Raw genomic sequence first — 26,020 nt, 5'->3', positions numbered from 1 at the left:
CTGTAATATGCATATTGGAAACTATGAATGTATTATTTTGTCTAATACCAACAAAAACCATGAAAAAAAAAACCATAAGAACTACTCTGCACATGCAAAATCATTAGGGTTTACTTCTTCTGTACTATTTCACCAGTGGTGTTCTCTGTAGCTGCTTGGCTCGGTTCCTACACACTGAATGAAGCAGCTCTATTGGTCTCTCTCTCAGCAGGAAATCCCAGCACATTCTAATACACCAATACCTTCATTTTCTCAATATCAACCCTCTGAGAATAGTTGGGAAGCCCCCGAAATACATTAGATTTTTGTTGGATGTGCAGACAACCTATTACTCACATGCAGCAGAAGCTTTGGTTGATACTGGTTTTCCGGAGACTTCCATCCCTCGTGTTTTAAATTCTAGATAGAAAAAAAAGAAAAAGACATAAACTACATATACACTAAGATGCGCTTGCCTCATTCTATAATTTTTTCCTTCAAAGGGGTACTCCGGGGAACTGAAACTTATCCACTATCCACAGGATAAGGGATTAGTGTGTAATTGCAGGGGGTCTGACCACTGGGATCTCCTGTGATCTCCTGTATGGGGCCCAACTACTTACTTGTCCTATACACGCTCTGGTCAGCACCCTCAGGGATAAGCACAAGTGAAAGCCCACACAGCCAAGCAGTGGCTTAGACAGGACCCCTCTCCCAGTACAGGATATCACGGGGTAAAGTGCAAACGTTTTAATTCCCTGGAGCACCCCTTTAATTGACTGACTGGTTAATGGCTTCTAAAAAAAAACATCCAGAACATAATCCTGTTTGGCTGCAGCATCATCTCTGTCTCAGCTGAAGCACAGGCAGTGACATAGTCCAGTAAGTGAGGGCAGGACTAACACTCCTCTGTGCTCACTCCTGTCCTGTCTATCAGACTCCTGTCTGACCACAGAGAGGAGGGGGTTACAGAGCAACCTGCTGTGATTGGATGAAGAGACCCAGCACAACAGACTCAGGGAGGAAGTAAATGCATGGTGAGTGAGGGCGGGCTCAGTTTTTGCCTTGGACACGCCTCTTCCTGATGGATGGATGTCAGAATGAGTGAGCAGCAGAACAAAGAGATTTGTGAACCAAATACAGATGCTAGACACATAGACAAGATGTGTAAAGAATCTGCATGACCCAGTTAGGCTGGGTTCACATTGCGATTTGAACCTCCAATTCACAGATACGATTTCGTAAGCTGAAATAGTCTGAAATCGTATCTGTGCACGGACAGGTACAGAGCCATTAAAATATATGGGGCTGCGGACCCGATCGTAGTCAGCGAGTGACTTCGATCGGGTCATTTTCTCAGGCGATCCGATATTTGACATGGATATTTGACATAATTGTTTAACTTTCCATGCTGTACAACTTAGCATCTGAATATGGAGCATCTGACTACGATCGGGTCCGCAGCCCCATATATTTTAATGGCTCCGTACCTGTCCGTGCACAGATATGATTTCAGACGATTTGAGCTTCCGAAATCGAATCTGTGCATCGGAAGTTCAAATCGCAATGTGAACCCAGCCTTAGTAACATATATAGGTAATTTCTTTTTCTGTGTTATGACAGATACGTATCAAAGAGGGAATCACTGTTGGCAATGATAAATGCAAAATTGGTTGCTTGGATATGAGATGCTTGATATCAAAGTGTAACATAACTAGTAGTACTAGAGTGCAATTAAAGCTTTGTTTAAAGGAGAAATGTGGCGCTAAACTTTTAAGTTTCCCTGTGCCCGGGCTGCAAAAACTAAAAAGACAAACCTTAACTCACCTTCCTACGTTTCCCCCTTGCACCGGTATCGGCATCCCGTTCCTCCGGCACTGCTCGGCTTCCTGCTTCTTAGGCTCGGATTGTCACACTGTGGTCAGCGCCTCAACAATGTTCCGCCTAAGCTGGTGATAGGCTGAGTGCACTGTCATGTAAGGCTCTCGGGCCGGCTCCTTACAGGACAGTGCGCTCAGCCTATCACCGGCCAAGGCGGGGTATTGCTGTGGCCAGCGATAAACTGACCGCAGTGTGACATTCCGAGCCTAAGAAGCAGGGAGCCGAGCAGTGCCGGAGGAACGGGATGCCGTTACCGGTGTAATGGGGAAAGGTAGGAAGGTGAGTTAAGATTTGTCTTTTTAGTTTTTTCAGCCCGAGCACAGGGAAACTTAAAAGCTTAGCGCCACATTTCTCCTTTAACACACAGATTGACTCCACTGAAATACACCCATAATCAATATATGCACTCTTAAAGGGTACCTTTCATCAAAAAAACTTTTGATATATTATAGATTAATGTATGCAGAATAACTTTCCAATAGCATATTATTAAAAAATATGCTTCTTTCTATTTAATTTTCCACTTTGAAAAAATGACCATTAGGGGTCTCCCTACCAGTCCTTTTTTTTTTTTTTTTTTTTTTTTTATAGATTTCAGACTCATGCAGGAGTCCTAAATCTCAGACTGCATCTGGGACACAGACAAGTGCAACATTGCTCCCTGGCAGTGAGCAGTGGTGAGTTTGTGTGTTCCGGATACAGTCTGAGACTTAGGACTCCAGCATGAGTCTGAAATCTATAAAAAAAAAAAAAAAAAAAAAGGACTGGTAGGGAGACCCCTAGTGGTCACTTTTTCAAAGTGGAAAATTAAATAGAAAGAAGCATATTTTTTAATAACATGCTATTGGAAAGTTATTCTGCATACATTAATCTATAATATATCAAAAGTTTTTTTGATGAAAGGTACCCTTTAATACACTAACACATATAAATCTACTGTATTAAAACCTAACCAATGTCACTTAAAAAAAAACTTTGCATGTCACACTAAGTGCCACAATGTAAGTCTATACTGGTGTTTCCCAAGCAGTGTGCCTCCAGCTGTTGCAAACCTACAACTCCCAGAAAGCCAAAGACTGTCCGGGCATGCTTGGAGTTGTAGTTTTGTAACAGCTGAAGGCATCTGGTTAGAAAACACTGGTCTATACATTAATATAAATGTACTTACTGGACACAGAGAAGGATGAGGACCATTTGCTGAGTGGCTGAGACTGCACGCCATTAGCATAGGTTGCTTGATAATTCTGTTGTCCTGGAAGCCGACGTAGAAATACTTGTCCACCATTGCTGGCTATCATCCCCCTACCAAAAAAAAAAAAAGAAATGTGGAAATCTGCATCAGACCATTGAGACCCCCTGCGATCTCCTGCATGGCACCCCAGTAGTCCCCAGGAAGGAGGTGTATCAACCCCTGCAAGGAGCGGAGGTCGGCACACCCACTCCATGTATCTCTATATGGACACAGCGTTCAGGTGTGTCTGGCTCTCCTGGAGGGAGGGAACGTGTTGAACACCACAACATGTGAAGGAATTACTGGTCACAATATAAAGTCTATGATCACTGGTCACAATATATAGTCTGATCACCATTTACTGATCACAATATATAGTCTGATCACCATATACTGGTCACAATATATAGTCTGATCACCATTTACTGATCACAATATGTAGTCTGATCACAATATATACTCCATGATCACCATTTACTGATCACAATATACACTACTGTATAGTCTATGATCACTGATCACAATATATATAGGCTATGATCATCATTTGCTGATCACAATATATAATCTGTGATCAATGGTCACAATATATACTCTATGATCACCATTTACTGGTCACAATATAATTATACTGTGGGATCTGTTAATACCCAGGGCAGCTCAGGTCAAAACACATAAATATATATAATGCTCATTTAAATAAGTGATTAACATATGAACAATGTTTACAGTTAAATCCACTTTATACACAACTATGGATCCAGATATCCTGATCATTGCAATATTGGGCTGCAAACCTGACATGTAAAGGACAGCAAGAAGAGGAATCCTATTGTTTTATATGCTATACATTTATTATACACTTCCCAAGATCTATATGGCAAATTTGGGCAGATTTATAAGTGCACGTATGACAATAAATATACTTGTTTTCTATGCAAATTTTTTTCTTGCTGAAGACACAATAGGGGAGATTTATCAAAACCTGTGCAGAGGAAAAGTTGCTCAGTTGCCCATAGCAACCAATCAGATCGCTTCTTTCATTATTAACAAGCTCTCTGCAAAAGGAAAGAAGCGATCTGATTGGTTGCTATGGGCAACTGGGAAACATTTCCTTTGCACAGGTTTTGATAAATCTCCCCCAATGTTGTTTTTTTCATACAGAGTACTGGGCCGCAAACAAGGTGCGAACCTCACCAAACACGGTTGGTACCTCACCAAACAGGGTGCGTACCTCACCAAACACGGTTGGTGCCTCACCAAACACGGTTGGTACCTCACCAAACAGGGTGCGTACCTCACCAAACACGGTTGGTACCTCACCAAACAGGGTGCGTACCTCACCAAACACGGTTGGTACCTCACCAAACACGGTTGGTACCTCACCAAACACGGTTGGTACCTCACCAAACAGGGTGCGTACCTCACCAAACACGGGTGCGTACCTCACCAAACACGGGTGCATACCTCACCAAAACACGGTTGGTACCTCACCAAACAGGGTGCGTACCTCACCAAACACGGTTGGTACCTCAACCAAACACGGGTGCGTACCTCACCAAACAGGGTGTGTACCTCACCAAACACAGTGCTTACCTCTCCAAACAGGGTGTGTACCTCACCAAACACGGTTGGTACCTCACCAAACACGGTGCGTACCTCACCAAACAGGGTGCGTACCTCACCAAACACGGTTGGTACCTCACCAAACACGGTTGGTACCTCACCAAACAGGGTACGTACCTCACCAAACACGTTGCGTACCTCACCAAACACGGTGCGTACCTCACCAAACACGGTGCGTACCTCACCAAACACGGTTCGTACCTCCCCAAACAGGGTGCGTACCTCACCAAACAGGGTGCGTACCTCACCAAACAGGGTGCGTACCTCACCAAACACGGTTGGTACCTCACCAAACACGGTTGGTACCTCACCAAACAGGGTGCGTACCTCACCAAACACGGTTGGTACCTCACCAAACAGGGTACGTACCTCACCAAACGGCGCGTACCTCACCAAACACGGTTGGTACCTCACTTTCTTGATTACAGTGTATCAGCTAATAGAGGACAAACTACCCACAGGGGGTTCTACATACAGGGTGAAAACTACCTAGAGCAGTGGTCTCCAACCTGCGGACCTCCAGATGTTGCAAAACTACAACTCCCAGCATGCCCGGACAGCCAACGGCTGTCCGGGCATGCTGGGAGTTGTAGTTTTGCAACATCTGGAGGTCCGCAGGTTGGAGACCACTGACCTAGAGGGTGGGGGTCTTATCTATAGGAAGCAAGCTTTGCATGGGGTATCCTACCTACTGGAGGGTCCTACATACAGGGGACAAACTACCTACAGGGGGATCCTACAGGCGGAGGAATCCTATACACACACAAGAATGGGGATGGATAGGTGTGCCCTGCAAAAAAAGAATTTTTTTTCTTTTCAGAAGTGTGCGCGAGCTAAAAGCAGCCGGCAAACATTGCATTATTGTCTCATTATGAACGTAATCATTTTCTTAATACTGTACATTTTGGGGAGGATTTATGAACGTCTGCTCCTAGTACTGGTTGTTACAAAGTAGCAAATTTCAGCGCAAGCCCCCTGGGCAGAGTTTGGTGCGGAGGGGACACGGCTTCACACAAAGGGGCTGCTGCTAACAGTTGTAAATTGTAGTTATAATCTTTGCCATGTAGATTTCGGAGTCTGCGGCAGGGGCAGCCTCAGATGCGGCTGGATTTATCATGAGGGTTGCCGGCATCTCTTAATGAATCCGGTGAAATCCTACACTGAGGGGTATACTTGAGACCGGCGTGTAAAACATCAGTTAGGCTGCATTCACGTCTCGTTTTGTTAAATACGGTTCCCGTATACGGCTGGGAGGAGTGGGTGGGTCTTAATCGCGGCGCCCGCACTCAGCCACATTCGGGAACCGTATTTAATGCAAGTCTATGAGCCAACCGGAGTGAACCGCAGCCTCCGGTCGGCTTAGTTTTCGGCCGTATGCGGTTTCCCGAACGCAGGCAAAAACGTGGTCGACCACGTTTTTGCCTGCGGTCGGGAAACCGCATACGGCCGAAAACTAAGCCGACCGGAGGCTGCGGTTCACTCCGGTCGGCTCATAGACTTGCATTAAATACGGTTCCCGAATACGGCTGAGTGCGGGCGCCGCGATGAAGCCCCGCCCCCCTCCTCCAAACCGTATACGGGAACCGTATTTCAGAAAACGTGGTGTGAACCCAGCCTTAGGCTGCATTCACGTTTCGTTTTTGCAATACAGTTCCCGTATCAGGTTTTTTATAAAAATAAATGTATGTTTCAAAACAGGACCGAGCCGTATAAAACCGTGTACAACCGTATAGACCTTTGTATGGTTTTAAACCATATACGGTTTGAAAACGGATGTCCGGTTGCATACGGTTCGATACGTTTTTTGAAAAAAAAAACTGATATGGTTTTATGTTTGTTCTCAGGCAGCATTCACATCTCGTTTTTGCAATACGGTTGCCGTATCCGGTTTCATTGAAAAAAACGTATTGCAAACCGTATATACAGACATTTCATTGTAAACCGTATGCCAACCGTAGCATCAGGTTGTGTACGTTTTGCATCAATTACGGGTTTATACGGTTTTTAACGGTACACAAAACTGTAGTCTACTACGGTTTTGTGTCCCGGTCAGAAACCATATCCAATCTGTATACGGTTATTTTAAAATGGAGTTCTATGGTAACCGTATTGAACCATATGTGCGTACGGTTACATCCGGTTTGCACAATGCTGTTTTTATTTTTATTTTTGGAAATTCAATAAAAAAAGAAGAACTTTATTTAAAATGTTGACAAACATAAAACCGTATCTGTTTTTTTTCAAGGAAAACGTATTAAAACGCATGCAAAAGGACATCCGTTTTCAAACCGTATACGGTTTAAAAACGTGAGGAGGCATATACGGTTGCATACGTTTCAGTCCGGTTTGGAGACATACATTTTTTGTACAGAAACGGGATGCGGGACCCGTATTGCAAAAAGAAAGATGTGAATGCAGCAAGATGAAATAAAGTTCTTCTTGTTCTATTTGTGGGAAGACTTTTCGGCGTGCACTGCGCATGGGCAAACTGCAAAACCGTATTGAGCAAACCGGATGGAACCGTACGCACATACGGTTCAGTATGGTTCCCATAGACCACCATTTTTTTTTTTAAACGTATACGGGTTGTATCTGGTTTTTCACCCGGACATAAAATCGTAGTAGACTACGGTTTTGTGTACGGGAAAAAAACGGATAAAACCATAAGTGATTCAAAACGTACACAACTGGATGCTACAGTTGGCATACGGTTTTCTATGAAATGTCTATACATACGGTTTGCAATACGGTTCCATACATTTTTTTCACTGAAACCGTATACAGGAACCGTATTGCAAAAACGAGATGTGAATGCAGCTTTAGTAAGTTCCTCACTTTGGGGGACATTTATCAATACCTGTGTAGAGTAAAAGTTGACCAGTTACCCATAGCAACCAATCAGATCGCTTCTTTTATTTTTCAGGTCTTTTTAAAAGAAATCTAAAGAAGGCTATGCAAGTAAACCAGACACATCATATGATGCTAATAGACATTAAATGATGATACATCAGACATACCGGTGGATTGCGGCACCACATACGCTGGATACTGCTGCATATACTCCATCTCCATATACAGAGAGTTGTTGATCGGTGCACCCCGGGGGACACAGTACTTGGGCAGACTCTCTTTTTAGATCGGTTCCTCTCATGGTGCAGGTTATAGGCACCGGAGCTGCAATGTAACATAGAACTGTTAGAACCTGGTTAAACATCAGTGCACTTGATATTTGTCTTTCTACATGGCTTATGTAAGTTAAAGGAGTTCTGTAGTGAAGTACAGTGGTCCCTCAACATAATTCGTTCCAAATGAACCATCGTTTGTTGAAACCATCGTATGTTGAGTGATTCGTGCAATGTTAAATATAGGAAGATATACTCACCTGTCCCCGGCGCTCCGGACCCGTCACCGCTGCCCTGGATGTCGCCCTCCATCGCTGTCACCGCGTCCCCGTGGTGTCCCCGTCGCTTCAGACCGTCTCCGCTGCGCGGGATCGTCGTTCCTTATCGCTGTCATCACGTCACTACGCACGTCGCTCCTATTGGCTGACGGGGCGGCGTGCGCCGCGACGTGATGACGACGATGGAGAACGACGGCGATGCAGGGGATCCCGAAAAGGACGGTACGGAGCCCCGAGGACAGGTAAGTGATCATCACCGGACCACACGGGGCACCTTAAACGGCTATCCGGCGGCAGCTGAAGCAGTCTGCGCTGCCAGATAGCCCTTTATGCGATGGCCCCAACATACAAAAGCATCGTATGTTGATGCTGCCTTCAACATGCGATGGCCTCTGAGAGGCCATTGTATGTTGAAATTATCGTATGTTGGGGCCATCGTAGGTCGGGGGGGGGGGGTCACTGTGTATCCTTTGGATAGGGGATAAGTTGTAGATCGCAGGGGGTCTGACCGCTGGGACCCTCCACAATCTCGTGAACGGGGCCCCGGCAGTCTGCTGGAAGGAAGCATGCCACAATGCGGCAGCCAACATGCCCCCTCCATGTATCCCATAGAAATACATGTAGAGGGCCTGTCGGCCGCGGCTTCCTACGAGGGTCAGAACGGCCTTTTGATACGGGATAAGTTATATTTACTGCACTACTCCTTTAATAAGTTTATATAACTTATCTCCTGTGCCTTCCCTTTGTTGTATATGCTGTGGAGGTTCCTAAGAGGATATACATGGGAAAAATCTGTAGTATAGGACAGTAGCAGTATTATTAGTGAGATTTTACCTCATCCATATGATGTAGGAAACATCAGCAAACAATCCATGTAGAAACTGACCTGTGGTATGCATATGTTTGTGCAAATTTGTTTACATTTTTTGCACAAACAGAAATTTGTGCAAAGATTTTGTGACTTTTTTTTTTTTTTGCTTCCATACGGCTTGAATTATTTCAGCAAAATTCCTTAGGGTCAGATAATGTATTTTCTTTATACATGGCCTCAATTTGTGATCTGTTCCTGACTTTGTATTCAGTAATGGCAATTAGAAACCTGCACATGTGAAAATGGCGGCAATAGAAGAGGTGTAGATCCAGCTTCCAACAAACAGTGAGTTAAAATCTTAAAATTTTAATAGAAATCCATATTAAAAGCAAAACAAAGGCAACATGTCGCTGTAAAAGGTGATAAACGCCGTTGGCGTTTATCACCTTTTTCAGTGACATGTTGCCTTTGTTTTGCTTTTAATATGGATTTCTATTAAAATTTGAAGATTTTAAAGGGGTACTCCCGTGGAAAACGTATTTATTAATTTTTTTTAAATCAACTGGTGCCAGAAAGTTACAGATTTGTAAATCACTTCTATTAAACAATCTTAATCTTTCCAGTACTTTTTTGGGTCTGTATACTACAAAGGAAATTATTTTCTTTTTGGAACACAGCTGACATCATGACCACAGTGCTCTCTGCTGACATCTCTGTCCATTTTAGGAACTGTCCAGAGCAGCATATGTTTGCTATGGGGATTTTCTCCTACTGTGGACAGTTCTTAAAATGGACAGAGATGTCAGCAGAGAGCTCTGTGTTCCAAAAAGAAAACCATTTCCTCTGTAGTATTCAGCAGCTAATAAGTACTGGAAGGATTAAGATTTTTTTTTAATAGAAGTAATTTACAAATCTGTTTAACTTTCTGGCACCAGTTGATTTAAAAAAAAATACGTTTTCCACGGGAGTACCCCTTTAATTCACGGTTTGTTGGGAGCTGAATCTACACCTCTTCTATTGCTGCTATGTCTCGTGGGATACGGCCCATTGAAGTCTCATGCTTCCACTTCACTATGTGACTTGGACTTACCTACCTATTCAGACTGGTGGTGAGCTGTTTTTGCGTTTTATTTCTATTGTTTATTACATGTGAAAATGCCCTTAGATCTTAGCCAGTTATGAAGAATGTGCACCTCTTTGATAAGTGAGCAGGACGTACACTTGAATATGCACAGGCAAACGGCGGAAAAAATAACTTAAAATTACTTAATTTATATAGACAATAATATGTCCCACACCCCTTGAAACAATAAATCTTTGGAAAACACAGGACGAATTGTGTCTTCTGTAAAGCAGATACAGCATTAAAGGGGTACTCTGGTGGAAATTATTATTTTTTTTTAATCAACTTTTTTAATCAACTGGTGCCAGAAAGTTAAACCGATTTCTAAATTACTTCTATAAAAAAAAAATCTTTATCCTTCCAGTACTTATTAGGTGCTATATACTACAGAGAAAGATCTTTTCTTTTTGGATTTCTTTTTTTTTCTTCTTCTGTCCACGGTGCTCTCTGCTGACACCTCTGTCCGTATCAGGAACTGTCCAGCTCTGGACAGTTCCTGATACAGACAGAGGTGTCAGCAGAGAGCACTGTGGACATAAAAAAAAAAAAAAAGAAATCCAAAAACAAAAGAACTTTCTCTTTAATATAGAGCCACTTATAAGTACTGGAAGGATAAAGATTTTTTGATAGAAGTAATTTAGAAATCTGGTTTTAAAAAAATGTTTTCCACTGGAGTACCCCTTTAAAGAGAATCTTTCGGCTACATATCATGCTAAGAGCTAAAGTGTCAAGAAGTTGTTGTAAAACCGCAGCATCCACACCCCCTTCACACCCTTTTCCACCTTGACTAATTAATGTACTGGGCTCGATCCTGGAAGCCAAGCCCTGTTCATAAATCATGCATGGAGGGGAGGGTGGTGGAAAAAGGATGAGGTGCACATGCTATGTATGATATGCCAACACCTATGAGCAGAATGGCTCTTCAATCGCTTGCTTCTGCCTGCGAAGTTTATCGTTATGCTGGACCTATGCATGGATGGGGTTGTGTACTTCCACGTGCGCAGTACCAGTAACAGCTGACCAGTTGAGAAAGGCCATTGTGCCGAAATGCGTGCTGCGTTACCTCTGATGTGATATGCTCTATATAATAGCAAACTTTTTCTAAAAATAACCTAGGAGTACCGGGACTCATTTTACTTCTGCTTACTTTGTTCCCCAGCACCACCTACAGTGCTGACCTCACCACGATTTAACATCATGAAGGTAAAGACTGCACTTTCTTTGTAATCCTCTGTCTATGAAGAGTTACATTTGTCTTAAAGCCCACACAGTTACGCACTCCTGGCTCCCTTTTATTGTATTTCCCGTAAATTCTTTCTGCATTTTGGCCATCGCGATGCAAGAATGTAGAAAATGCTGCCGAATCGACCATATGGTCTACACAAAGACCTGTTGCTACAGACAAACCAAGTAAATGATACAAGGAATCTTTGGTAACCATGATGCAACTGTCCAGAGATTTTTTATTGCTCTTGATCTAGATTTTTTTGTATCCTGCGCAAAGGTGTGGTTGGCATGCTTCATATTTCTTGTTACAGAGACAAGGTTATTTTATAGGGGTTTGAGGATTTCAGAAGATAAAAATAAATATTTAGTAGCCAATTCCCTATGGATGAAGAACTCGATATTCATATAAAGAGACGTTTGCTCAAAACCATAAGCACAGGCAATGCCAGACTTCCTCTGTCCACCCGCTGCCTGTAGCTTCCATTGTTGACATCCCTGGACTAGGGTCAGAAAGGACTAAAACTTATTTGGCCTTTGGCAGAGGTGTGGGGGCGACGGCAGCATTCCCTAACATCTCTTCAGTTTAATGGTGTTTCCTGACTTATTTTAGAGAAAATGCTCAATTGCATGTTCCAAGTCCCTTAACTAGAATTATTGAAAAAAAGTTGGATGAAAAAGTGAGCAAAAGAAAGAAGTAACCCACTGGTGACACATGAAAATTCCACGTATTTCAAAGGTCAAAAAGTCACATCATTTGTTTACGACCTCCAGCTGTGCACAGAAATGATGTGACTTTTCTAAAGTTTGCGCCATGTCTGCTGAATGGGTTGGGCTTGTGGCAGAGGGGGCATGATGTTATTTTTTCATCACCATGTGAGGGCTTGATTTTTTCATAACCGATTGTAATTTGTAATGGCATCCTTCATAACAAAACGCAATGGCATCCTTTTAAAACGAAACGCAACTCCAAAACTACCATAAAAAACACTAAAAAATTTCCATTCATTGTGTGATAAAACTGACATGTTCTTTTCATTCTTTAGGTCAGTACTATTACAGCCATATCCAATAAAAAAAAAAAAACTTGCTTTGCATCACCATATTTTGACCCTTATAACTTTTTTATTTTGCTTTTAATCTATAGGGCTGTGTGAGGGCTTATGTTTTAGGACTATAAAATAAAAAAAATAAAATACAATGTTCTTTTGCATAACTAGCTGCCCCACCAGACAGCTGTATTATAGTTATGTATAGTATTCAGATCCTCAGCCCAATAAGGACATTGAGCCATTATTCTATGGAGTCAGCTTCAGGGTCTGAACCAGGGTCCCTAGCATCTCAGCTGGGTCAACCAGGCTCTTTAGCTACTCAATCAGCTTCTTCTATGAGGAATAAGTGAAGGTTTCTCAGTGTCATTATCAAGAAGAAGAACATGTCACAAGAAGATGGTCAAAAAAAAAATGGATTACCTTGTAACAAAATAGAAAATGGGATATCAGGATTAGAACTCTGGTCACCCACATATACCATACAAAGGCTGCTCATACCACAGAGCTACAGCCATAACTGGACACCTTGGGGGATACTTCTTAGTGTCAGCAGTAAAAAATATTTATATATATATATATATATATATATATATTTATATTTAAAAATATTAAAAAGGGGAAGCAATAGTAAATATAAATGTCCTAAAAAATAAAAAAAATCATATTACTTTAGAATTTGCAAAAACATATACTGGACAAATTGCTCCCCCCCCTCTCATTTTCAGTGCCACAAGTTATTTATGTAGTATTAGGCAACTCAAGCATTTAGCCACATGAAGCAACGGCCATGAGGGACAATTTTACAAAAGTGAAAGCCTGGGATTGAACCCAAAGACCTAAGGTTAGGTTGGATCTTGAAACCACCCACCAACGATTCTGGCTCTAATGTTACCCACTTGTTAAAAGGATGGATAGGAACCAAAGACTCCATATGACATGCAAGGCTTCTTAGGGCAGCTCCACAGCATCACCCATACTCTTACCGCTGTATTCAGTCTCAAGATCTATTGACAAATTACCCCCTGAGCCAAATCCTACCCAAAAATAGGTGAAGGTTTCTTAATATCATTATCACGAAGGTAAAGGTTTGTCAATGTCATCAAAGAGAAGGAGGTTGAATATGTCAAACTAAACGGATTACCTTGTAGCAAATACAAAAAAATTAGATAGTAGGATCAGAACCCTTCAGTCTAAAGGCCAATTAATCGAGAACACATCTAATCTAAGGCTTAATCTAAAGATAAAGTTGTGATCTCCTTGACATTTGTCAACTAAACCATTGAGATAGGATTCATAAAACCAAGTTTCTAGAAAGGCACTAACCTCATATCAAGTCCCACAGGGATATGAACTAGAAGCACCAAAGTCACAAAGATGATTGCCAGATGCCTTAAAGGGGTACTCTGGTGAAATAGCTCTGCTATTTACTCTGATAGACTGGAAACACATCAAGCTTGCAGAATATTAGCCACTAGAACAGGATTCCCACCCTGGCCAGCGCAGTGATATAACCTGCCTGGGGAGTCTGTTCTGGTGGCTCATAGCCTGTAGGACTGAAGGCTGTGCCTTGTGGAAACGAGCTAGATGAGTATAAGGTTGGGGACACTAAGGAGACATAAATTAGTGGGGGCACTAAGGGGCATGATTTTAAAGTGGTGGCCCTAAGGGGACATCAATTCTATTTAGGGGCACTAAGGAGCCCTTGGACAAGAAGGGCATCATTTCTGGGTATGTTCTCCGACATTCCCTTTTATTATTCTCCTACTTTTACCAACCTACTCAAGGTTGGTAAAAGTCAGTATTGACTAACATAGTTGTATTATGTATGCAATTACATTTTTAGTAGAAATAAGCAAGGCGAGCCCTTTGGGAAAAAAGGAGCTCTCTGAAAATTAGAATTTGCCTGGGAGCTTCATGTCACATAAAGCAAGCAATGATAATCTGGGGTCATGTGATCTGTTGTCTAGCTGCAGAATATGTTGGGCTACCCTGACGTCATCTCAGTGTTACTTCTTTCATCCTATTCAGGCACCAAAATACCAGGGGAGAATGGGGGAGATTTATTAAAACCTGTGCAGAGGAGAAGTTGACCAGTTGCCCATAGCAACCAATCAGATTGCTTCTTTTATGTTAAAAAAAAAGGCCTCTGATAAATGAAGGAAGCAATCTGATTGGTTGCTATGGTCAACTGGTCAACTTCTCCTCTGCACAGGTTTTGATAAATCTCCCCCATGGTATTTTGGTGCCTGAACGCATAATAGGATGAAAGAAGTAACACTGAGATGACATCAGGGTAGCCCAACATATTCTGCAGCTAGACAACAGATCACATGACCCCAGATCATCATTGCTTGCTTTATGTGACATGAAGCTCCCAGGCCAATCAGAAGACATAGGCATAGGGTGGGTTTAAAAGACTGATAAAACCTTATTCACTGCATTGTGGACGCCATCTTGGAGAGAAAGCTGACCAGTGTACAGTGCACATAAGAACTCTCTGTGGAACTACTGCCTTACTGTGTCCAGTTCCTGCACTACAAATCCCAGTAGTGTGACTGCAAATCATATGTCTTATACACACCCCCTGACTATAATCCCACCCATCACTCCTATTATAAAATTAAGTTCACGCCCATCTGACTGATTCTCTGAAATGTCAGATAAACTATAAATCCTCATATCTCAGGAATGGAAGGGTGTATTAAGAAACTGTCAAAGGGCGTTTGAACAGGGTACCATAATCTAGTTACTGATGCATTTTTTTTGGAGTTTGTCACAGGCAACTTTAAATCTAAAGACTATTATGAGGGGAAAAAATTTAAACTGTCTGCTCCAAATATCTGGTACAATGTGCACCATAAAATTGGCTTCCTTGACTTGCACCACATTATCAATGTGTTTTAGACACTTTTGTACTATAGTCAACAAAGGGACATGGCTAACTGGAAAGTGGGCATGGCTTTGGCTAGTTAAAAGGAGCATTGCCTAAATGTGTCAGAAATTGCATGCAAAATTTTTGTCTTAAAACTATAGAAGGTGCAACCAGAAGGTGACTAGACAGTTAAATATGTACTGGATGTGCAAACAGCCTGAGTCGTTTTTTAAGATCAGGCACATTTTTAGGCTGTCTAGTCTATGCTTACACTGTCTAAGAATTAGTTGTGATTGGTTGCTGTCTGTCTGAGACAAAAATCAGACACATTGATAAATCTGTCTGTACTGCACTGTGGTCCATGTGTTGGCGTCCATCCTGTCACTTCCTCTGGGTGCTCAGATGCGGTTTGCGTTGATGGTTCTTTTCTTCTCAGAGGATACAGATTGTTTTCCTTTATTTTACTCCCTTTGCTGCTGATTTTTAAGTAGCGTGTCTTAAGCGCCCTGCAGCGAGCTCTAATAAAAGCTTCTGGCACAAAGGCCCTGTACTGTTTTCTGTATTTATACATTCCTTTTCCTCTATAAAAATACTCAGGATAAAGTTACAGACTATTGTAGAATGAAAATGAAAATTCTGCCCTAACAGATGTAAAAAAAAAATAGAAACATAGAATGTGTCGGCAGATAAGAACCATTTGGCCCATCTAGTCTGCCCAATAATCTGAATCCTATCAATAGTCCCGGGCCCTATTTTATATGAAGGATAGCCTTATGCTAATCCCATGCATGTTTAAACTCCTTCACTGTATTTGCAGCGACCACTTCTGCAGGAAGGTTATTCCATGCATCCACTACTCTCTCAGTAAAGTAATATTTCCTGATATTACTGCAGAAACCTTTGCCCCTCTAATTTAAAACTTTGTTGTCTTGTGGAAGTTTTTCTTCTTTTAAATATGCTCTCCTCCTTTACTGTGTTGATTCCCTTTATGTATTTAAAAGTCTCTATCATATCCCTCTGTCTCTTCTTTCTTCTATACATGTTAAGGTCCTTTAACCTTTCCTGGTAAGTTTTATCCTGCAATCCATGTACTAGTTTAATATCTTCTCTGAACTCTCTCTAGAGTATCTATATCCTTCTGGAGATAGTACCTCCAGTACTGCGCACAATACTCCAAGTGAGATCTCACCAGTGTTCTGTACAGCGGCATGAGTACTTCTCTCTACTCCTTATACCTCTCCCTACACACCCAAGCATTCTGCTAACATGTCCTGCTGCTCTATTACATTGTCTTCCTACCTCTACGTTTTCTGAAATAACGACTCCTAAATCCCTTTCCTCAGATACAGAGGTCAGGACTGTGTCAAATATTCTATATTCTGCCCGAGGGTTTTTATGCCCCAGGTGCATTTTCTTGCACTTGTCCACATTAAATTTCAGTTGCCAGAGTTCTGACCATTCTTCTAGTTTGCCTAAATCCTTTTGCATTTGGCGGATCCCTCCAGGAACATCAACCCTGTTACATATCTTTGTGTCATCAACAAAATGACATGCCTTACCATCGAGGCCTTTTGCGATATCACTAATGAAGATATTAAACAATATTGGTCCCAGTACAGATCCCTGAGGTATCCCACTGTAACAAGACCTTGCTCTGAATATTCTCCATTGACTACAACCCTCTGTTGTCTGTCATTCAGCCACTGCCTAATTCACTCAACAATATGGGAGTCCAAGCTCAAAGACTGTAGTTTATTGATAAGTCTTCTATGTGGGACACTGTCAAAAGCCTTATTAAAATCTAGATATGTGATGTCTACTGCCCCTCTGCCATCTATTATTTTAGTCACCCAGTCAAAAGATTTGTTTGACATGAAGTAAACCCTCCCTGAAGTAAACCCATGTTGTTTTTCATTTTGCAATGGGATTTTAGTTGTTCCACAATCCTTTCCTTTAGTAAGGCTTCCATTAATTTCCCCACTATTGATGTCAGACTTACTAGCCTATAGTTGCTTGATTCCTCCCTACTATCTTTCTTGTGAGTGGGTATGACATTTTCTAATTTCCAATCTTCCGGGACGACTCCTGTTACCAGTGTTTGGTTAAATAAATCTGTTAACGGTTTTGCTAGTTCACCACTAAGCTCTTTTAATAATTTTGGGTGTATCCCATCAGGCCCCTGTGACTTATTTGTCTTAACTTAAGACAGCAAACGTAGAACATCTTCCTCTGTAAAGACACATGCATCAAAGGATTCATTAGTCTTCCTTCCTAATTGAGGTCCTTTTCCTTCTTTTTCTACTGTAAAAACTAAACAGAAGTATTCATTAAGGCAGTCTGCTAGCCCCTTATTCTCTTCTACATACCTTCCTTCGTTTTTAATTTAGTTATTCCTTGTTTTAATTTCCTTTTTCATTTATATATCGGAAGAATGTCTTGTCCCCTTTTTTCACATACTGGGCTATTTTTTCTTCTGCCTGCACTTTAGAAGTTCTTATAATTTGCTTGGCCTCTTTCTGCCTAGTCTTGTAGATTTCTCTATTTACCATAGTAGTACTCTAGTACCATAGTGGTTTCTTCCTATTTCTGCGTTTACTGATACGTTTAATGGAATTTTCTGTTGCCTTCAATAATGCATATTTTAAGTAGTCCCATTTCTCCTGGACTCCATGTAATTATTTCTGGTGCAACACAGACATGGCTGGAAGATTCAATGGAACGACTTCTTGGGCGACGGCAGGATTGGATCGGCGCTGACCAGGACAAGCACGGGAGATGAGGTAAGGAACGTTTATAAGAGTGAAATACGATGCTTTTCACCATGCAAGCGTGGTGAAACGCATTGCATTTTACTCTAATAAACTGTTCCTTACTTGTCCTGGTAAGTGCCGATCCGATTCTGCCGCACCCTGAGAAGTCGTGCCATTGAATTGTTCATTTGGTCAGGAAGGCTGCAGACAAGACCCTGCTCTCACTCACGCTTACCATTGTTGTGTATGAGTTCACACAACTACCTGCGGTAAGAGCCCATACCACTTATTGTGTGGATTACTTGCTGGTGGTATTATGCAATGGATTACTCTTCCATTTTGTTTTAGATGGCTGGAAGATGTCATCATGGCAGTTTGAAGAAGAAAAAGGAAAAAGAACACCACAAAGAAGATGTCACCTGTGAGTCACTGCTGGTATCTACTTCTATATGGTCCCTAAATGTATAATGTTATGTGGTAACAGTATGATTCCGGGGGGGAACCTGCACCTGGGGCAAAAAACTCTAGGTATGCCCCAGGAGTTATTATCCGGGGAAGCGAGCAGCATTGCACTCCACCGGCCTGCCAAGAGAGCTGTACACTTCTCTGCATAGACTTCTGTCTGATAGACATGTCAAAAGTTGTTTTAAAAAAAAAGCTGCATTCCCCTGGTGTTCACAGAAACAGCTAACTCTGGCACAGGTAAGAAGTAGTACAGGACATGTAGTCCCTCTCTGTACTGTAGGGGGCGCTACCAGACAGGAATTCAGTGCACCAGCTTCAGTAATACAGGGGTTTTACCATTAAAATGCCCATTCTGATTGGTTAGTTCTTCCAGCCATTGAAACGTTTAATAGATCTGGACTGTCCGTAGCATTGGATGTGGAGGATGGTTTTAAGGCACAATAGTCCAGAAAAGACCATTGAATGTTGGAAATATTGTAACCTTAGGCCATTGTAGTCTAAACCTGTTTTAGATTTACAAATTTTTCTGCTGCTTTATATCTATATCTAGCTGCTTCTCGCCCTGAACCATCTCCATACAGAGAACCACACAGGTATTAATACTCTAGACTACGCACATAGAAGCCGTCCCTGCTTTTGGTGTTTGATCGAAGATTCTACCTTACACACATCATCCATATTCATCTCTATAACATTCACAGAAGCTGGAATTTCTAATACTGTTGACATTAGGCAAGCTCCCTATGGTTCTTGGAAATGATTCCTATACTTCTAAGATTACTTCCCTTACAGAAGAGCTACAGCTGGAACCATTATTAGTGCTGGACATCTGTATGAAATTGTGACTATAGATTTTCTGTAATTTGAACAATGAGAGACAGAATAACTACAACTTATTTTAAATACCGGTAGGTTATGAATTGATTTGCAGTTTACTCTGTGAAATAAGTATTTGATTCTCTATCAGTCAGTTCCCAGGTCTCTTTTATACTGGTAACAAGATGAGATTAGGAGCACTCTCTTAAAAGGAGTATTCCTAATCTCACCTTGTTACGTGTATTAAAGACACCTGTTCATAGAATCAGTCAATCAGATTCCAAACTCTCCACCATGGCCAAGACCAAGGAGCTGTCCAAGGATATCAGGGTCAAGATTGTAGACCTACACGAGACTGGAATGGGCTATAAGACCATCACCAGGCAGCTTGATGTTTACAACAGTTGGTGAGATTATTCACAAATGGAAGACTTAATGACCGCCAATGTGCCACGTTAATGGGCTTTATTCTGCTGGGTCTAACTAGACTGTGCACAAGCCCTGACAATAATATTTGGCACTTGTCAGGCCTGTTTTCCCCTTGAATTCAGGCTGCTGTATTATCATACATAAAATAATGCTGATATTGCTAGAAAAACAAAACAAAAACAGCTGCTTTTATGGTAAAGAGTTATGTAATGGGCCTATTGCCAGTATGTGCCAAGAGAGATGTACATTCCTTTGCACTGAATGATCATTTATATAATATACATTATTCTCAGGTGGAAAATATTTGCTGTCATTTAGGCTACGGCTAAGCGAATACACTCTCCTTCAGATTCCAAGACATGGAGTGCCCTAAAGATTAGGTAATTAGAGACAAGTATTATCATCATTTAATAGGGAACAGTGATCACTATGTAAGCAGTCTAAAAATGTTGCAGCAAGTTATATCACTTTTTGCACTTTTATATTCTGGCGTCCGTCTATATATATTTACAATATATTCTAATTACACTCAATATCTATAAATGTAAGTGTTGCTGTCCTTAAAACCTGGTATCCTTGATTCTGGTATTAGATTAGAAAATAGACTTGACATACTCACATTCTCCAGAGCTGGGGTCTGCCGATGTTGACTGCAGAATGCCTAAAAATAGGAATGTTAAGATTTTAGCATCATTGTTTATTTTTCTAAATTTTATGGTATATTGTAGAGTTTAATTTTCCTTTTTCAGCACAGCTCCCCCTCTCACTCCTAGTTCAGATCATGGCCCCCCCTCTTGTTCCTAGCTCAGATCATGGCTCTCCATCTCATTCCTAGTTCAGGTCATGGCTCCCCATCTCATTCCTAGTTCAGATCATGTTTCCCCTCTTGTTCCTAGCTCAGATCATGGCTCCCCATCTTGTTCCTAGTTCAGGTCATGGCTCCCCCTCTCGATCCTAATTCAGATCATGGCTTTCCATCTCTTTCCTTATTCAGATCATGGCTCTCCATCTCGTTCCTAGTTCAGATCATGGCTCCCCCTCTCGATCCTAATTCAGATCATGGCTTTCCATCTCTTTCCTTGTTCAGATCATGGCTCTCCATCTCGTTCCTAGTTCAGATCATGGCTCCCCCTCTCGTTCCTAGTTCAGATCATGGCTCTCCATCTCGTTCCTAGTTCAGATCGTGGCTCCCCATCGCGTTCCTAGTTCAGATCATGGCTCTCCATCTTGTTCCTAGTTCAGATCATGGCTCCCCATCTCGCTCTTAGTTGAGATCATGGCTCCCCCTCTCGTTCCTAGTTCAGATCATGGCTCCCCCTCTCGTTTCTAGTTCAGATCATGGCTCTCCATCTCGTTCCTAGTTCAGATCGTGGCTCTCCATCGCGTTCCTAGTTCAGATCGTGGCTTTCCATATCTTTCCTAGTCCACCGCATAGCTCCCCAAATCATCTCTAGTTAACAGCTTGGTTTCCTGTCTTGTTCCTGATCCCCCAGCATGGCTCCACTTCTAATTTCTAGTCTTTCCTATGCTGTGGACTAGAAATGAAATTTAGAGCCATGCTGTGCAGGCATCTCAGTCCTGATCTCCAACATGGCTCTCCGTCGTATCCTTCATTCCTTGCATGGATCCCTATTTCTTTCCTTGTCCCTATTATGGTTCCCCATCTTATTCCCCAGTGCAGAATGAGATGGGTTGCACCCTCCCTATCTCTACCAGCCTCTCCCCTCCTGCTTCCTATAAAATTAACCAGCATTTCTCCCATGATGTCCCTTATAAGTTTCCTCTTACTACTTGCTTCAGTTTTGTCATGCGGCGCAGTGCAAATTGGCAGCCAGAAGATTTGGATCCCATATAACTCCATTATGTGGTCTTATCAAGAGGATTCCCATTGATACATTTTCTATAAAAAAAAGTGGTCCGTGGTTGGATAAGGGAGTGGTCTGCTTATAGAGGGGCAGCTTCCATAAACTATAATGGGATGAAAAGGGGTGGTCTTTAATGGAGGTTTTACTGTAGTACGTTAAAGAGAGCTGTTTCTAATACATTAATTAACAACATATACAAAGTGTTTGTGATGACAGGTACTCTTTAACTTTATTCTTATGATTGCAGCAGCAAGGCTTCCTTCCCGCCCACACTTTTGGGGGCACAATACATTTTTTTTGTCGTGTAAAAAAGGCCATAGCCAGGCTGTGTTTTCTAAAACCTTCTGGAGACCCCTAAAATGCCACTAAAGAGAGAAAAAAAGGCCACAAGGAAGAATATTGTGTTATGATGAATTTGGTGAATCTACCCTAATAGTTAAAGTTATAAATAAAATTATGTCCCACATTGTAGTTGCTCAAAAGTTATATGTGTGTAATTTACATTTATTATTGAATATTAATATTTTATGTGCTTTTGGAGCAACTCAAGCCCTAACAGAAGTTTAGCATTGCAGTGAGCTGTGACACAGGTTTACTGTATGTAGAGCCCTGCCTATGTATTACAGATTGGAAGTAATGTAGCTATATGCTATAAAAATATCTGTTACTGCTCCCCATATTTTTCCAAAGAATATTGTTGCCTACCGAACACAGTTACCTACCGTATATCAATATTGCAGAGATGAAATGCATCCTGTATATGAGTGTAAGAATCCTGAAAAAGAAAGGTACAAGATTAGGTTATGTTTTGTAATGTGGGTAGAATATGCAAATATAAAATATCCAGTTATATAATGTATATATGTAAATTATATCTAATATACATTAACACATAGACAAGAAAAAATAATGCACACAGATAAAAATGTCAGATTCCTGCAAAACGTATATGTCTCAGCCAGATATGTCAATGATTACAGGTGTGGTCTGAGTAGACACTGGGTCTAGCCACAAGAGGATGTAAAGGGTTCTCCCACTGTCCTATAAAAGGCTCTCAGAGGCTACTTTTGGGTAGTGTACTTCTTGGTGAAAGATTGTTGATTGTTAGACATGTCTCTGCAATGCAATTGAACACATTTCGCCCAGTTGAAAGACTGAGAGGGGGCGCATCATTGGACTTAGAGAAGCAGGATAGTAATTTTGACGAATTGTCTTACATCTAGGCCGTTCTGATCAAGCTGTAAGGAGGTGTTGGGAGCAGTGGTTATGTGGGGGCACACACGCCGTACAGGCTCCGGACAACCAAGACAAACCACCAGTAGAGAAGATTGTTTTAATCGCAGACAAGCACAAGCAGCTTCCACAGTTTCTTTGTCGACCATCCGGACTCACCAACATGCAAGGGTTTCCCAGAAATGTCTCAGAAGGATTACAAAACTTCCCTGGTCACTGGATTTATCACTAACTAGCTGAGTACCCAGCTTTGCCTGATTTTTCCTACCTTATCCTTTTGGGGGTGGAAAAGCAACAAAGGAGGAAGCGCTTGTCCTCATTTCCCCTCCCCATATCCCAACCTTTTATCCTAATATCATATCCTGTCCTCAGGTAGGGTTCAGATGTGATGAAGATATTTTAAGCCAAAATTAGAGGGGGCATGGTTTTGTGGGAGTGGGTGTGATTTGCAAGTCAGACCAATGCACAAAAGGGTAGAAAATAAATGGGTGTGGCTTATAGGGTGGGCGTGGCTTTGCAAGATGGGCCGTGCGGAGATGGGCCGTGTGGAGAGTGACTGACGCACTCACCAGGAGATGCCAGGAGATGCAGAATTTGTGGAGTATACTTGCATGGGACTTGAAAGAAAAACCCCAACCTTCATGTAAGGTGGTAGGTTAGGGTTAAAGGGGTATTCCAGGATTTTTTTTTATTTGGCTATGCTACAGGGGATGTAAAGTTAGTGCAGTTCATAATATAGTGTCTGTACCTGTGTGTGACAGTTTTCTCACAATTATTCTGTGATTTTCACCCCACTATTTATTTTTACCAGAATACAAAATGACCGTTGTCTCAGATTTTTTCCAGCTTGCAATGAGGCCGAGACCTGACTCACTAGTCAGCTGACGACAGGGAGCCTGTCTGCTTCAATGGGTGGAGGGGTCAATCTGCAAGTAATGCAACAGCTGTAGGCACCCTGATTGAAAACCACAGGTCTTTTGAATGGATGCAGCTCATTTATGTTTCAATGGGTGGGGTGGCTGATGTGTGGGTGGGAGGAAAATGGAATTTGTAGTCAAGAAAAGAAAAGTCAAATAGGAAATACCAGTTCACAAAAAGCTAGCCACAGTGTTATGGTAATCTCACAACATAGCCATTTAGCCCTAAGACAAGTGTAGATCCTTCCTAAGCATGTCCATTACTGTCTGCCAGATACGCACTAAAATCACCTTATGGTGGAGAACCCCTTTAAGTATTATCAAAATATCTATAGCCATACGGGAGTTAGGCTGGAACATACATTTTCCATAGACTTGTATGGGACTTTAAACAAAAACCCCGACCCTCGCCAACATGGGTAGGTAAAGGTTAATTTACCTATAGAAAATCCAAGAAGGAGAGAGCACACCAGATAGCAAACCAAAAAAAGGTGGAAGGCAAACATACAATACCGTGAGGTAACTGTTGGGAGCGTCCGGGCTCACTTCAATTTATACGCAGCACCTCCGGGGTGCACACACTAGGTAAAGTATCAATATATGCAGAAACAAAGAGATAGTATGCACTCACCGCATGGCAAGCTGCTGCGGGCTCCGAGTCTGGGATCACCAGAGCATGAATGGAGACGATAAGGGGCGCTCAGAGGCTTAATTTACCTATCCTATACTTTTAGTTGACATATAAGTAACATGTGTACTAAGTTTCATGGAAATATCTTTAGCCGTTTGGAAGTGATGATGGAACATACACACATACATATACACATTTGCCCTCATTTACTATTCTAAACCCGACTTCTTTTGTCGGGTTTTTTTGTCGCATCTTTGTCTGCGACATGTTGCAGACATTGTGCGCCAGTCTGCGACACGATGCAACATTTTTTCCCGACGGACCCCATGTGGATTCTCCCATACCGAAAAAGGGGCGTAACCCGACATTTCTGTGCTTTCCCACGTATTTATAAAGGTTTCCAACCCGAATTTGTTGAATTGTTGTGGATTTTTTTCCCGACAGCTCAGAGGAGTTGGAAACCAAAACCAACAAAACGCACGTGCGACAAACAGGATGCAACATAATAATAAATACCAGGGGAAAAAAAGCAGTCGGGTAAGAAAGCAACATAGAGTTACAACCCGATTTTCTAAGTAAATGAGGGCCATTGGGGGGAATATTCAAAGACTTGTATTATTAGGACTCTTTATTTAGTGCCTCAAGGAGTGCAAATAGCACAAAAAGCCTAACTGTGCTCCTTTAAAAAAATTGGCTAACAGGACACTAAATTAGATGCTAAATATCTGAATATGTGGTGCTAATAGTGTGCGCCACATTATAAGGCAATGTGGCGCAGCTAAAGCAAAAGAAGTGGCATTTAATTATTTGACTATCACCCCCATTGGGTTTTGTTTATATAGATGAAACATTTATGGGACCAGCTTCATCAACCTATTACTGTGCAGGATCTATAGGGCCAGCTATAACATCTATAGGTAAATGTGCCACAGGATGCCATATGGAACCTATATGCCTCCATCAACTGTATAGATCTGTACACAGCATGCCCGACTTTCCGAGCAGTACCAAGCAGAAAAGAATGGTTTGGGGGCCTTAGCAATAGGACCCCCAAACCCCGCTATGTTGAGACCACCAATCTTGCAGAGAATCTGGCTGCTCGTGTTACATTTCCTGCAGTGCCTCCCCAGGAGACCATTGGTATTACACAGTTCTTATTTTCTGTCTATTCCCATTAAAGGGGTATTCCGGGCAAAAACATTTATCCCCTATCCAAAGGATAGGGGATAAGATGTCTGATCGAGGGGGGCCCACTGCTGAGACCCCCTGCGATCTGCCTGCAGCACCCGTATTCTATGCGGGTGCTGAATTTCCAGTTTTGGAAACCTCCGGGACTGGGGACGTGATGTCACGCCACGCCCCCTCCATTCATGTCTATGGGAGGGGGCGTGGCGTGATGTCACGTCTCCAGTCCCGGAAACCCAGGGGTTTCCGAAACTGGAGATTCAGCACCCGCATTGAATACGGGTGCTCCAAGCAGATCGCAGGGGGTCTCAGCAGCGGGCCCCCTGCGATCAGACATCTTATCCCCTTATCCTTTGGATAGGGGATAAAATGTTTTTGCCCGGAATACCCCTTTAATACATCATTGCTATAATGAAATACTGCTAAAAAATAAAGTTGGGGAAAAAAAACAGCATACAGTATTTCCTGCATTTAGGTCACAATACAGATGCAGCACAACTTCTTGAATGCAGTTTTACAATGCCCATAAT

At 42.0% G+C, this 26,020-nt stretch overlaps 1 protein-coding gene and 1 long non-coding RNA gene across 8 annotated transcripts in view; one reads left to right on the top strand and one right to left on the bottom strand.

Annotated features, from left to right (window-relative positions):
• Positions 1 to 26,020, bottom strand: part of COCH (cochlin) — a 68,881-nt gene that overhangs the window by 12,659 nt on the left and 30,202 nt on the right. For 3 of the 7 annotated variants that reach the window (XM_056545804.1, XM_056545803.1, XM_056545805.1), the window contains 5 exons: positions 22,247 to 22,299; positions 20,279 to 20,320; positions 7,735 to 7,891; positions 3,029 to 3,162; positions 337 to 399 (listed from right to left, as the gene is read on the bottom strand). In XM_056545804.1, the coding sequence (XP_056401779.1) occupies positions 337 to 399; positions 3,029 to 3,162; positions 7,735 to 7,891; positions 20,279 to 20,320; positions 22,247 to 22,277 (427 nt within the window). In that variant the 5' untranslated portion in view covers positions 22,278 to 22,299. Of the gene's footprint in view, positions 1 to 336; positions 400 to 3,028; positions 3,163 to 3,820; positions 4,028 to 4,076; positions 4,174 to 5,086; positions 5,111 to 7,734; positions 7,892 to 20,278; positions 20,321 to 22,246; positions 22,300 to 26,020 lie in introns of those variants that run through there. The other 4 variants (XM_056545809.1, XM_056545807.1, XM_056545806.1 and 1 more) reach the window with 4 other exon arrangements.
• The window catches only part of LOC130295246 (uncharacterized), a 65,676-nt gene continuing 43,861 nt past the window's right edge, over positions 4,206 to 26,020 (top strand). The window contains exons 1-4 of the long non-coding RNA XR_008848750.1: positions 4,206 to 4,296; positions 7,641 to 7,967; positions 11,211 to 11,254; positions 18,298 to 18,370. This is a non-coding gene — a long non-coding RNA (uncharacterized LOC130295246). The remainder of the gene's footprint in view (positions 4,297 to 7,640; positions 7,968 to 11,210; positions 11,255 to 18,297; positions 18,371 to 26,020) is intronic.

Source organism: Hyla sarda, chromosome 11 (genome assembly GCF_029499605.1).
Source record: "Hyla sarda isolate aHylSar1 chromosome 11, aHylSar1.hap1, whole genome shotgun sequence".
Classification (NCBI taxonomy): domain Eukaryota; kingdom Metazoa; phylum Chordata; class Amphibia; order Anura; family Hylidae; genus Hyla; species Hyla sarda.
This window is presented reverse-complemented; position numbering and strand designations above follow the sequence as displayed.